This window comes from Mastigoproctus giganteus, chromosome 3 (assembly GCF_048544385.1).
Source record: "Mastigoproctus giganteus isolate SK-2022 chromosome 3, ASM4854438v1, whole genome shotgun sequence".
In the NCBI taxonomy this organism is placed as follows: Eukaryota; Metazoa; Arthropoda; class Arachnida; order Uropygi; family Thelyphonidae; genus Mastigoproctus; species Mastigoproctus giganteus.
The window spans coordinates 162921555-162937250 of NC_143577.1; the positions used below are offsets into that span (position 1 = coordinate 162921555).

General features: G+C 37.9%; 1 protein-coding gene across 3 annotated transcripts in view; it reads right to left on the reverse strand.

Annotated features, from left to right (window-relative positions):
- The window catches only part of LOC150088377 (serine/threonine-protein phosphatase 2A 56 kDa regulatory subunit delta isoform-like), a 484719-nt gene that overhangs the window by 196851 nt on the left and 272172 nt on the right, over positions 1 to 15696 (reverse strand). For all 3 annotated transcript variants that reach the window (XM_090369471.1, XM_090369470.1, XM_090369472.1), the window contains exon 10: positions 5318 to 5368. In XM_090369471.1, coding sequence (XP_090225597.1) covers positions 5318 to 5368 — 51 coding nt within the window. The remainder of the gene's footprint in view (positions 1 to 5317; positions 5369 to 15696) is intronic.

Below are 15696 nucleotides of genomic sequence, written 5' to 3' on the forward strand. Positions count from 1 at the left end.
AAGAAATGCTTGGATAGTATTGATAGTGACAAATGAGTGTCAAAAAAAAAAAAGAATTATAGTAATTCTTTGGAGATACTGTATTGCATCAGCATGACAATTCCATGTCACAAAAGCATGATGGGCGGGATGTAGTGAACCTGACATTTCCAGCCTAGAGATTAAGTCAACTAATTTACTTTGGGATATTTTTAAAAACACAACTGGGATCAAGAACAAGTATTCTCACAAACAGAAAGCTGGCCCCAGCCTTACAGGAATGGAGAAAAATGTCTCCTCATGACAAAATCTTGTAGAAATTGCATCCAAGAATGTCCATAAAAGAAAAAAAGAAGCACTTGCAATATCACCAACTTTGCTAAACCTGATTGATGATGGGAATGCCAGAAAGATCAGATCTGAAATTCATTTCCAAACACATCACTAGCAGCAATAAAGGGAATCACCTAGCAGAAGTTACTAAAAAGGTATGCAATTTATTGTCAGTGATTCAAAACCCCCCTATTCAGGCAATCTGCAGCCATTGTAACAGGAATCTGTTTTCAACAGATAGTTTCCTGGGCATCATTTAGTCACTGGGTACTCAGACCCTTTAAACTTGGTATGCAACTTGCCTGGTAATTGGAAATACATTTGTATGAGATTAGTGGTATTTTTGCATGGCACAGACTCCACAGGATGTTAGGCACCAAAAAGTGTTAAAAAGCACCTGCAAAGTCAACCAAGACAGTCTGCAGGTATTTTCCCCCCCGAGTGTCTTCAGCAACATTTATGACGAAACACAGTGAATCCTCTGTGGATTGACCTTGTTTAAAGCTGTACTATCAGTCAGACAGCAGGCTTCCCTTCTGACAGTGGCTGGTCAGGCAGTATATTGTACTTATATAAAAGTAGAAGAGAAAGAAATGCTTGGTTTGTTTGTTTGTTATTTGGATTTTAGGAGCATTAGCAACTAAGGCCATATTGCTCAGGGATATGCGGTGGTCATTCCCTGACCTTTCCGTATCCTCCGTATTTGGTGGTGACGCGCTCGAACCCCGGTCTAATCAAGAAGCGTGTGCTAGGCACTGCTGCCCCTTCCCACCTGGCTACGGAGGCACCTAGAAATGCTTGGATAGTATTGATAGTGACAAATGAGTGTCAAAAAAAAAAAAAAAAAATCCAATCTCACCTATCCATCCCCCTCTAATAGTTTGTCTAGTCCAGCCTTGAATTTATTTAAGCTATCAATTTCCATAACGACAGATGGAAGTTTGTTCCAGCAATCAACCACCAATTGGCTAAAGGCAAATTTCTGCACATTTATTCTACAACTGTCTTTCCTCAATTTCAATTTATGCTCCCTCAGGTGCATAGTCTGAGCAAGAGGAAGAATCCAAAGACAGCTTGTGCTATTCTTGGGGAGGTACTTCCATCCCCCTCTTCCTCAGACTATGACTCTGAGGAGGCACAGATTCAAACTAAGGAAAGACAGTTGGAGAACAGATGTGAGGAAATTTGCCTTTAGCCGGCAGTTGGTTGATTGCTGGAACAAGCTTCCATCTGTCATGGAAGTTGACAGTTAAAATAAATTCAAGGCAGAACTAATCAGACTTTTGGAGTGAATGAGCAGGTGATATGGGAAGGGATTTTTTTTTTTTTTTTTGGCTAATGCTGAATAAACTTGTTTTCTTGCATCATATGCCTCTGCTAATGCGCATGCAAATATGATAGTAATATGGCTAGTGTGCATGTTTCTGTTGTGCATTAGCATTAGTAGAGGCATATGATGCAAGAAAGCAAGCTTATTCAGCATCAGCATCAGCCAAAAAAAAAAAAAAAAAAAAAAAACACACCACTCCCATTTCACCCCTCCGTTTGTTTAATATACCTGTCCAGCTGAGCCCTAAATTTGTTTAGGCAATCAACTTCAACAACAAGTGATGGAAGTCTGTTCCACCAACAAACTACCTGCTAGCTAAAGCCAAATTTCCGCACATCTATCCTACATCTGTCTTTCCTCAATTTGAATTTATGCCCTCTCGGGTGATTATTCTCAGCAAGAGGAAGAATCCCATCGGCATTGAGCATGCTCAAACCATTCAAGACCTTATACACCTCTATCAGATCACCTTGCCGGTGCCTAGTCTCCAGACTGTAATTTGCAAAACTTAAGCCTTTCTTCGTAAGAGCAACCCGTTGTTCCATTCACTAATCTTGTTGCTCTTCTCTGCACTCGTACCAGCAGCTCTACATCCTTCTTGAAATGAGGCCTCCAGACCTGTATACAGTACTCAAGGTGTGTCCTGACCATTGCCTTATACAAGGGAATAATCACCTCTCTATCCCTACTAGAGAAATTCCTGTATATCATTGACAAGACACCATGAGCTACTCTTGCAGCTCGTCTGCACTGCTCAGAGAACTTCATATCTGCCTGCACAATTACCCCCAGGTCCTTTTCATTCTCTACCACTGTCAGTGTAGTATCACAGAGTTGATACGTTGCTCTGGGGTTACTGTTTCCCATATGTAGTACTTTACATTTGTCAATGTTAAACTTCATTTGCCACCTCTCAGCCCATCTGCTCAACCTTTCCAGATGCTGTTGCAGCAGCATAGTATCAGTAGTGTCCTTAACAACCCTGCCAACCTTTGTATCGTCTGCAAACTTGGACGTTAAGCTTTATATACCATCATCAATATCATTTATAAATACAGAAAACAACAACGGACCCAACACTGAACTCTGAGGAACTCCACTAATAACATTAGTCCACGTTGAGCAGTGTCCATTGATTACCACTCTCTGCCTTCTGCCACTCAACCATCCCTTTATCCATAGCAGCAATTTGCCTCCAATGCCACACTGCTCCAATTTGTGCAGCAGTCTTCCATGTGCAATAGTATCAAAAGCCTTTCTAAGATCCAAATATATAATATCAAAGTTATTCCCTGCATCCAGTTCTTTTGTCAGGGCGTCTCCGTAGCCAGGTGGGAAGGAGCAGCAGTGCGTAGCACACGCTTCTTGATTAGACCGGGGTTCGAGCCCGTCACCACCAAATACGGAGGATGCGGAAAGGTCAAGGGAATGACCACCGCATATCCCAGAGCAATATGGCCTTAGTTGCTAATGCTCCTAAAAAAAAAAACCAAACCAAAACCAAGTTCTTTTGTGACTACATCATAGTATCCAATCAAATTGGTCAGGCAAGACCTTCCCTTAACAAAACCATGCTGTGTCTGAGCTATAACTGAATTCTTGTCAAGATGATCCTGTAGTGCTTCTTTAACCACTGCCTCCATTAATTTTCCTGGAACAGAAGTTAAACTAACAGGTCCATAATTACTTGTGTCAGCCTTTGATCCTCCTTTGTGAATTGGGGTTACATTTGCACATCTCCAGTCTATGGGTACCTCCCCTGAGTTCAAAGAAGCTCTCATAATTATGGCTAGGGGTTTGCTTACTTCCTTTGCTGCCTCCTTTAATATAACTGGATATATCCCATCCACCCTGGGTGCCTTTTTTATGTTTATCCTCAACAATTTCTCCTCCACTTTCCTCTCAGTTATAACAAAATCATCTAGCTCACTGCCAATGTTTACTTCATCTACGACATTCCAATTCCTGAATAACTCCTCATGTCCTCAGCTGTTGAACCATCAATATCCAGTGGACCAATCTGATTCATACCTTTCCTCTTTGAGTTTAAATAGGTAAAGAACTCTTTTCTGTTTTTCTTTACATCCTTTTCCAAGGATTTCTCATAATCTGCCTTTGCTTGCCTAATCTCCTTTGTGACTTGGTTACATCTATCATAGGCTTCCATGTCACCCATTAATTTGTATGTATCCCATGCATTTTTCTTCTCTGCCATATGTCTCATTAGTTCATCTGACATCCATTTAGGCCTAAACCTTGAACAATATTTCTTAGTTGGTATGTAAAGCTTGGTAGCTTCCAAGATTAGTTCTTTGAATGCTTCCCATTTTGTATTTGCTGTTGGTAACATCATTAGTTGGTCCCACTGTATAGAATTTAAATTTCTGTCTCAGACCATCATAGTCGCCTTTACGAAAGCAAAAGCAAATACCTCCTTGAGTAAATCCCACTTCAGCACACTGTGATCACTGCCACCTAGTAGTTTCTTTATCTGCAGATTTTAAATGAATGAAGAATCACTACTGATAATCAGATCAAGCGTATTGCTCCCTCTAGTTGCCTCCCGAACATGCTGATATAGAAAACATCATATGCCTCTGCTAATGTGCATGCAAATATGATAGTAGTATGGCTAGTGTGCATGTTTCTGTTGTGCATTCCACGGATAACAGGTATCATTCCCAATCATGAACCAATTTTGGAAGCCCCAAGCTGCCCTTGCTGGTTCCTTTTCTCATGGCATAGCGTGGGACAGTAACACTGGTTTCAGCTGGCCTGGCTGTGGAAATGTCAGATTCTTCTGACCATACATATATTTTCAAGATGACCAGGATCCGTGCAAAGATCCTGGCCCTCTGATTTTAATCCCCTCATCATCAAACTCTTGGCACTGCCCATTTTCCCTCTACCTTCTATCCCACATCTTTGCTGGTGGGCCCTACCACCCTAAATACTTTTCTTACTCTTAACATCCCACCCCAGAGGATAAGTTGCTTCTAGGGAGGTGCTCCTTCTGTCCCTATTCCTCCATTCCAATCTCTGGTGGTAGCCTTTCTATCATCCACCCTCTTCACCTATTCTCCAAAGTTTGAACTGTCACTTCTGCACTCCTTTCCAACAAAAACCTCTCTTGCTATCTTTTTTAAGGGGCCTCCCGTGTAAGCTCAGGTGATGACAGGGTTTGCCCAGCCAAACCATGTAATCCCTACTACCTGTCCTGGCTCCCCCAGGCCTGGTAACTAGAGGTCAGTAGTTTTCCACCGGCCCCTAGGCTAAGGTCAGGACAATATTGAGCTTAACATGTCAACTGCCATAATATTAATGAAAAATAGATTCCTTCCTAGAGAACCTCACTTTTTTTTCTCCCCCAAAAAGTACAATTATCAAGAAAAAAAAAATTGAAAACAAAATCATCTTTGGCCATTATATTTATTTTATGTTAAAGAATACACTGCCTCTGATGCTACATTACACTACATAAACCACACATCACTTACATTATCTGACCTTTACAGAGTACTGTATTCAATAGAAGAGAATTTATCGTGAAGTTGTGGGAAACCAACTGTGCAACTTGACCCTAAACCCTATGTACTATAACAAGTGCAATATTAAACAGTAGAAACATACATCCTAAAGTACTAAAGATTAAATTATTTAAACTAGGAAGCTTACTTCTTTGGGGCTATGAACCTTTGGCCAAAATTTTAATAAACTCATAATTACCTGAAAGAAAGATAAAAAAAATAATAATAAATAAATAAACAAAAAACTCTGTGATCCCCTACAGAAAAAAAAAAATACTATTTTAACAAATTTTACTGAATTAAAATGAAGTTATAAAATGCAATGCAAATAGTGCAAAGCAAATTAATTTTAAAATTGAAAGGTCAGGACAATGTTGAGCTTAACATGTCAACTGCCATAATGTTAATGAAAAATAGATTCCTTCCTAGAGATCCTCACCCCCCCCCCAAAATATAATTATTCCATGATCTATCAAGAAAAAAAATTGAAAATAAAATAATCTTTGGTCATTATATTTATTTTATGTTAAAGAATACACTGCCTCTGATGCTAGAGAGTCATGCTGAATGAACAGTAAGTGAAGTGCAATAGTAAAGTGGCATCTTATGGTGATTAACATGTTAAGTCTCCCCATACTCGTGTAGATTTAAATAAAATATATAAAATTATATAGTTTCTAATGAGGAAATATTAACATCAGCAGCTAACTAAACATTAATAGTAAATGTTGAATACATAGTGAATTTTATTATTTAACAATGAAACTCTCACCAGACAGATTTTAAAAAAATAACGATAAAAGCTCAGTAAGTCATAAAAGTTCAGCAATAAAACATACAATATATATGTACAGTCAATAAGATGCATATCATCAGTTAAAAAGAACTTATCTTCATTCTTGCTTTACTTCGCAGTTAAATATAATACAATACTAGTATAATCTCACTATTAAAGTGAGTATAGATAAAATACCTTAACTTTACAGAAATTTCAGAAAAGCAAACTAGCAATGCCTGCATCTTGCTCAAAGAATAAGCACAAAGCTTAACCTATTATTTGACTCATTTGTTCACTAAATGACTATCCAAAGCTGGGATGTTTTATTGTTTATGTCAAACTTTACAAGCTTCTGGAAATCTTTGCCTTAATTTCTATGCTTTTCCCACATTCAAAGAGTGCAAAATAATTAACTGCAGGTTTCCTACCTGCTGAAATCATATTAGAATTACAGCAAAACAGCCAATATAGAATCCAATCTATAGGAGAATGATACACTTAGAAAATGTTCCTCCCAGACTGAATAAGCTATCCCACCTTCTGACTACCCCATACCTGATAACTTGAACCTAGTACTACATGTGTATGAAAATTATACACACGTGGCTAGCTGGAATGAATCACCCTGTGGTTGCAGCCTTGTTATACTGATGCACTCTCCTTACTCCCTGTGTCTTTAGCTAACATGAATCTGCTGTTATCTTCCTTCCCCCATCCAAGGTTAGTGCACACTGGTGCTTAGTCACATTTCTCCCAGAAATGTATATTATTCAGACTGTTTCTTACACTCTGCATTTAACTTAATTATAATCCATTCATTTCTTCCATGTGAATACTATCCTTAGGATTAGGGTGGCATGAGTAATCCTCGTTGCTAACCTTGTCGATACACCGAAGTGGGTATCAACAAGGCATGGAACTCCTAAACACACACTACCTTCCACTAATTCCGCTGACACCTTTCTTCAAAATGCAGAACTATGCATCATTCTTTTTATGTATAATCACTAATTGTCCCTCCCGTTTCTTCAATTCTCCTCTACAAAAAAAAAAAAAACTACCATTTTACTTGGAAGTAATAACCTGAACCTTATACCCTCATAAAAAAAAATAAATAAGAAAGAATACAAAACCTAAGTATGAATGCAGTTGGCCAATCATGTGTGAATGTACACTTACATTTATACATATTTATACTTATGTATAAGTAACATTTATACACACTTTCTGGAAATGTATAAATGTTACTCAAAATCTGTTAAATACAGAACCACTTAAATGAACTGAGGATAAGCAAGTCTCTAGAAATAAAGCATAATGAAATCCCTCAGGAAGATCGCTTTATAAATCACTCAAGAAAAGCCCTTAGTACTCAAGGTCCTCTTTATATATTAATGGCCTTCTCCCACTGACTGAAAGTCCCATCTATAGTGAAAGTGAAATGCACTGTATTATCAGCAGAACTTGCTGATAATACAGTGCATTTCACTTTCCCTTTTACAAACAGCTTCAAATTTTTTATTATCCACCAGCAATTCCTTATATGGTAATTTCCAGAGGGTGAAGAAAGCATCGTTAACCAAAATTCTTCTATAATCCAGCCGTCCTATTCCTCACAACAGTCCACTGTTCCTATACTCATCTTCAGTGACACTCAGATTCCTAGCCAAGGCCACATATCTCAATTTGGGATTACCCTGACTTCTTATCTTTCTTGGCATAAGCACATCACAAATATGGCTGTTTCTTCTGCATCCAAAAAAAAGCTAGTTCCCCCCATCCCCCACAGTGTTATTTTTCTTCTAAGCAACTTATTCTATACAAATCTCAAATCTGCCCAACCATGGAATACTGTTTCCAGATGGGAAGGTGTTCTTCCCAAAGCCTGTATCAAGCTTCTTGACTCTATTGAAGAAGAGGACAGTCAGGTTAATTATGGCCAATGTCCTACAAAGTACTCTGTCTTCTAGATGTTCAGTTTCTGCTGCATACCTTTTGTATAGATACTTCCACAGGTACTGTTCTTTCAAATTGGCATATGTAATTTTCCCACTCTCATTTAAACTAGAACATGCTGAGTTGGACAGCAAAGTTATTTGATGTACAACTCAAGCCAGAATATATTTGATCAAAATTAGAACAAAATTTTCCTTATTTATCCCTTTTACTTCTGTTCTTTGATACAATCTTCTACATATGTATTTCCCAGAAATTAATATCTACAGAAATTCAAATTGAATGTCAATAAGTATCTTTTGTCAATTAAGTATTTTAATGTCTTAAGTATCTTACTTTGTCTAATGTCAGTAAGTTTTCCCGTTATTGAGGGTCAGTAAAATATGCATGCAGATTAGTGGGAATAATTAAGGTTAAAGTGATTAGATGCTAGTCTGTAGAACAAATATGTTATTCCTTGAGTAAGCCATCTATTTTTACCAGGAAGGTCAAAATATTTTAACTGAAGTTCAAAACATAAACAGGCATACTAATTTCGTTAAAGCTATGATACAATAATGGGGTGTGTGGAGGGTGGTGGGCATCAGCTTTTGGTGGCAGGATTAGCAGACAGACTGATTTTGGTGTTGGACAATTTCAGTATTTAGATAGTCTGTGCTAGGTGTATGCCTATTGATTATTTCTTTGCACTTGAAGTGTATGGATAGCACAGTTCAGAATGTTCATATCCAATGTATATATCCAATAGATCGAGCATTGTTCAAAGGCTTCTTCAGTTATGATTAGTACTTGGTACCTGGTCTGCTATATATATAACATAGCTCTCAGCTATGTTATGAGCTTGCCAATATATATATACATCATACTGGGGCAAGTGTAATGGTGGTAAGTCTTTAGTCGCCCATAGCTGCAAGTCACTGAGACTAAGTTCAATAGGTACTGTCCAGATTTGAGATAAACAAAACATTTAACAAATTAGGTGTTTTTTTTTTTTCACATGTCAATTTTCGAGATATTTCAATTACATGAATTTTGGCTGGTATTAAATGTATTAATAAATTACATAATAAGTTTCTTTGATAGCTTTAATGTCTTACAAAACAACATGAAAAAAAATTATATGTCAATGTCTTATGCAGGTTCTAAACTTTAATTTTTTTTTTGTTGGTAATGGATAGAAAAAAAATATATATATCCAACAGATCGAGCATTGTTCAATAATCCACAAAAAATGACTACTAGCGTAATTGAGAAGCAATTGACAGAAGAGTTCAAAAGAGAACAAGAATCAGTTGAAGATAATCCAAGGTCTGGTCCGCTGTCTGAAGCAATCAATTCTGAAGCTACCAGTGTTAAAGAAAAAAAGTTTTAGGAAAAAAACAGAACTAAAGTGTCTGAATTTGGAAAAAAGTACCTTAACATTTCCAATGAAAACATTTTAACAATAATACATAAGCATTTTGGAATGTCCAAAGTTTATGCAAGGTGGGTTCCCAGAAACTTCAGCACATCCGTAGCCAGGTGGGCAGGAGCAGCAGTGCGTAGCACACGCTTCTTGATTAGCTCGGGGTTCGAGGCCATGCCCACCAAATACAGAGGATGCGGAAAGGTCAGGGAATTACCACTGCATATCCCCGGAGCAATATGGCCTTAGTTGCTAATGCTCCTAAAAACCAAACAAACAACAACAACCCAGAAACTTCAAATTCATGACAAACATCGGAGAGCGGATTCATCAAAAGATGAATTTAAAATTAATTCTTGCTAACCAGAGAGATTTTTATTTTTGATGACTGGCAATGAAATTTATCTGCATTTTTATGATCCTGAATCCAAATCAAAATGCATGCAGTAGAAGCAGAAGGGATCTCCAACCTTGAAAAGGCCCAAACCCATCAACTGGAAAATCGATTGATGGAAAACTGATAATACAGACATGCCATCTCGGTTGTGAAGTTAACTTCGAAAGAAAATATCAAGTATTACTAAAATTATTATACCTAATTATCATACAAGGATACATTGAATGGTATGTTCTACACACACACACACACTTTTTTAATTCTTTGTTACATAGCATGTGATTTTCGTCAGAGACAGACTATACTGTTGTCATTTTTTGCAGTTCTGGTGGTTCACTCTTGATAGCGACACTTGGGGTTGTGTAACTACCCCCCCCCCTCGGGTGTTGCTAGAGGTGAAGACTATGTCTTGATTCTTTTCTATATTTCTTCGCTGTGTTACTTATATCCATTATCAATAGTTGGGTACTTTCTTCTGCCTTATTAGTGACCTTGTCCATAAAACTCCCACCTTTCTTTCATTTTCACTTTCCTTCTATATATTGTTTACACACACACCACTGAATTATGACCACCCCCATCTGTAATGGACTATGCCATATACCTCACATTATAGAAATCCAAAGAGTTTCCTATGCCAGAGTAGTGCAAGTCAAAGTGATAAAGTACCAGTTATCAGACTTAAGATACCATGGAGTTTCAAAAGAGCATGATTGTGAGAGCTTGTGTAGTAGGTGCTTCCATATCAGAAATGACACAGTGATTAAGGTGTACAAAGAATGGTGTTGAACCATTCTTTTCATACCTTCCACCTCCCGCTGACAGAACTGTAAAGGATTACACAAGGTGGATGTTCATGGTGAGGGAAGGTTGCAGCACGCTGTATGGGCTCAATGGCAGGTCACTATGTGGCAGCTGACATCGCAATACAATATGGGAATGCAAGAACAATATTCCTATTGACAATTAATTGCACATTCAGGCATATAGGGCTCCACAGTACATGACCCAAGAAATACTCGCTCCTCACTGTGTTCATTACTGACAGTGAATGCTGTGGTGTCAACAACACACTGGTTATACACTAGAGAACTGGAAATGAGTGTGCTAGTTGTATGAGGCCAAGTACCTGGTGCAACATGCTGACTGACACCTTCATGTGTGGCACAAGCAACACTAGTCCATGGACCCATCCTATTGTGCATAGTGCCCACTATCCAAGCAGGTGGCAAGGTGGCAGTGGTTGCTTACTATGGGGCATATTTTGCTGGCAAGAACTTGGACTCCTGGTGTGTATGAACCAATGTTTGACTAGTGTGGTCTACCAGCAACTCTTAGGAGACCATGTGCACCCACCCTGCCATGCTGTGTTTTTTTCCAGACAGAAAAGGGATCTTCCAAGGTAATAACATGCAGTTTCATCAGGCACACACTGTGCACAACTGGTTTAAAGAACACAGCAAAGGTATTCACTCATCCTGACTGGCCTCCAAATTTACCTGACCTCAAACCAATTGAATACCTGTGAGATTTGTTGGTTGATTAGCATTAGCAAGGGCACATTGTAAGAAAGTAAGCTATAGAATCGGCAAAAAAAAAAACACCCCCTTCTCATTTTACCCATCCACTTACCCCAAATGATTTAGTTCTGCCTTGAATCTGTTTAAGTTATCAACTTCTACAACAACAGATGGAAGTTTGTTCCAGCAATCAACCACCCACTGGCTAAAGGCAAACTTCTGCAATCTATCCTACAACTGTCTTTCCTTAATTTGAATTTATGCCCTCTCAGGTGATTATTCTGAGCAAGAGGAAGAACCCCATCAGCATTGAGCATGCTCAAACCATTCAAGGCTTTATACACCTCAATCATATAGCCTCGCAGGTGCCTAGTCTCCAGACACCATAATTTGCAAAACTTAAGCCTTTATTCGTAAGAGCAACCCTTTGTCCCATTCACTAATCTTGTTGCCCTTCTTTGTACTCGTTCCAACAGCTCTACATCCTTCTTAAAATGAGGCCTCCAGACCTGTATACAGTACTCAAGGTGTGGCCTGACCATTGCCTTATACAAGGGGATAATCACTTCCTTATCCCTGCTAGAAAAATTTCTTTATTTCATTGACAAGACACCATGAGCTACTCTTGCAGACCATCTGCACTGCTCAGAAAACTTCATATCTGCCTGCACAATTATCCCCAGGTCCTTTTCACTCTCTACCACTGTCAGTGTAGTACCACACAGTTGATACGTTATTCTGGGGTTACTGCTTCCCATAAGCAGTACTTTACATTTGTCAATGTTAAACTTCAAGTTGCCACCTCTCATCCCATCTGCTCAACTTTTCTAGATCCTGTTGTAGCAATGTACTGTCATTAGTGTCATTAACAACCCTGCCAAATGTCATATCATCTGCAAACATGGACATTAAGCCTGATATACCATCATCAGTATTATACAGAAAACAACAATGGACCCAACATTGAACCCTGGGGGACTCCACTAATAACATTAGTGCACAAAGAGCAGTGTTTATTGATTACCACTCTCTGTCTTCTCCCGCTTCAACCATCCCTTTATCCATAGCAGCAATTTGCCTCCAATGCCACACTGCTCCAATTTGTGCAGCAGTATTCCATGTTATTTTGGAACAGGTAGTGAAGCACATGCAACTGTCCTCTATTCCGACAGTGTAGAAAGTCTTGGAGGCAACATGGCTATAGTTCCCTAGGGACATCTTAAGTGCCTAGGTGAATAGCAGCTGTTATCTGTAATTTTGTCTTGTTGACTTCGAAGCTTTTATCCTTGCATATTACTCCCACTGCTTACTCTACCGAATCAACGTTAGTGACTGAATTAGCATCATTTAGGAAGTGACATCATTTCCATACCTTAGTATGAATTTACTCTACTGAATCAACTACTTACTCTACCAAATCAACATTAGTGACTAAGTTAGCATCGTTAAAGCCACTTAGGAAGTGACATTATTTGAGTCATTAAAAAGATAACAGCCACCTAATAGGAAGTGACATCTATTGCATCATTTTCGTAAAAAAAATTTCATTACCAATCAATTGTGTCATTTCCGTTACCATAAAAATTTTTTGTTACCAATCGATTTTACTCTAGTGCCGCCATAGATGTTTCCACATCAAAAAGTGATTATTTCCCTTATGTATGAAGACTTTTGAATCACCCTGTACTGGGAGTGATGTAGATATGGTGAAAATAGATAAGACTGCTGCCACACCTAAAGCCATTTCTGTTTTTGATCCATCAGTACAAATTTGATAGGAGTTTGAAGTTACAGGTGCTGCATGAAGTTTTTTGATATTCATGTGTGCCATGGTCTTGCTTTCCCATTTACAAAAATAGTTATCACAGCTTATGGAGGCTCTTGTTTAGAAGTTTCTTGAAATATATTATTTATCTGTACATTTCTGTGTTCTACTGCCTCTTATAGCCTTATTCTAGCGGGTTTATTTTCACTAGGCTTATTATTATAGTTCATTTTTAATTGCAGGTAAAAGAGATATGGCCATATGGGATGAGTTGCCAGGCTCTGTATTTTCACTGCATAAGTTAGGAATAATAATTTTCTCCTAAGACAAAGCAGTGGTTTGTTTAGTTTAGAATGGGAGATGCACAACATGCTCCAACAGCTATCTGTAAGACACACTGATCAATTGGGTTAAGCCACTCAAGGGCACTCTTTCTAGTAAAATCATATATAGGAGTGCCATAGTTCAGTTGAAATCTAATAAGTGTATGGCATCCCGTGTCATAGCTGATATTACTTTAAGGACATTCATCTTTTTTCTGCAAATAGATTAGATATTCATTGTGCTTCAGCCAGCTCAGCTTATTGTCTAAATTTGGGACTAAGAAATTCAGAGCTCATTACAAGATGAGTTCTTGGTTGTAATTCAGGTAACCTGTGTTTCACAAAAATGTGCTGCAATAGTTTTTCTTTTACAGACTAGTAAGATACAGACTCTGTATCTTACTACTCTGTGGGTAAGGGTACTCAACCCACGTGTTGGACAAGATTTTGCATCTCCAGCGAACGGTAAGTTTTAAATTATATTTAGCCGTTTTATTAACTTAATTGTTATATTAAATTATTTTCTATGAATAGTTTATAGACCTAGTCAAGCTCTGTTTTATTTTCGATTTAGATAGCAATTTTGAAAGTTAATTAACACTTACTGTCTGTAGATTTACTGTTCGTAACTTGCCACAGTTGTTATACGATATAACGTATATCTCAAACTAGATAGCGCAAGGTTTAACGTAAAACTAGATAGCGAAACATTAGTACTGTATCAGAAATCTGTTAGCTTAGTAGAGTATTATCAATTAATCAGTAAAATTTATTAATCTTATTAAATTCATTGTCAATTAAACTGTACTTTTTAACTAAATACATATGATCTAGATTTTACAAACGTAACATTATAAATTAATACAGTTGTACCCCATATCCGCTGATTCGGTATCCACTGATTCAGTTAGCCAGGAGAAGAGAAAAAAAAAACTAAAAAAACTTAACACATACTACTCTTGTGTCCAATATGATGCTTCCTTTTATTTTTTACAATATCGCATATGGTTGGGTCACTAACATTATGATGGTTCATTAGAGATTTAAGGGATGCACCGTTTTCAAACTTTTGAATAATTTCGAGTTTTTGTTTAATTTGAAAGCACAACTCTTGCATTTGCCCATCATTTTTGCGATTTCTAAACAAAAAAAAAAATTTACATCACTGATATAAATAACGAAAAAAAATTTGTCCTTTTGCAGTGTGACGGAACACAACAATCGACATGACGCATTAAATAAAACTAAACATTTGGTCTCTGTTTTTTTTTTTTTTTTTTTGTTGTTTTGAGCGGTAGATGTGAAGACAGCAGGGGTTGCAAGGTACACTAATGTCCCAATGATGACTTATAATGCCGGTTCTTGTCGCTTATTTACGACTTGCAAAATATCTGTTTATACTTGTTCTAGTTGTTACTTGAATTTTGATTTCTGTTTTTCTTTTTTTTTAAATTTGTAGTGTCCCGGTTAAACCAATCTCAGTAAATCGAGTCTGCTGTACTTTATTATCACCGCATTTAATGTTGGTAATTGTGTGTTTAATTTATCAATTAAACTTTATTACAAATATGCATGTACAAGAAAATCACATTATATATAGGGTCAGCAGGTGTTTCTTATATCTGCGGTTTCAGCCATCAACACTACATCTTGGAACGTATCCCCCACAGATACAGGGATCTTATTGTACATATAGTAGTAGTAGTAGTAGCATGTGATGCAAGAAAGCAGGTGTATGAGCTTATGCAGCATCGGCCAAAAAAAAAAAAAAAAAAATCACACCATTCCTTCCAAATGCCTTACCAGTTCCTCCTTAAATTTATTTAACCTATCAACTTCCACGACAGAGGGAAGTTTGTTCCAGCAATTAACCACCCACTGGCTAAAGGCAAATTTCTGCGCATCTATTCTACATCTATCTTTTCTTAATTTGAATTTATGCCCCCTTAGGTTCGTAATCTGAACAAGTGGAAGGATCCCATCAGAATTCAGCGTGCTCAACACATTCAAGGCCTTATACACTTCAATCAGATCACCACACAGGTGCCTAGCCACTGCAATTTGCAGAACTTAAGCCTCTCTTGGTAAAAGTATCCCTTCATTCCCCTCACCATCAAAGTTGCCCTTCTCTGTACACGCTCAAGCAAATCTACATCCTTTCTAAAATGAGGCCTCCAGACCTGTACGCAGTATTCAATGCGCGGCCTGACCATTGCCTTATATAGAGGGACAATCACCTCCTTCTCCATGCTAGCAAAATTCCTATATAGCATTAACAAAACTCCAAAACTTGCTCTGGCAGCCCTTCCGCACTGCTCAGAGAACTTCATATCTGACTGCACAATTACCCCCCAGGTCTTTTTCATTCTCCACCTCCCTGAGT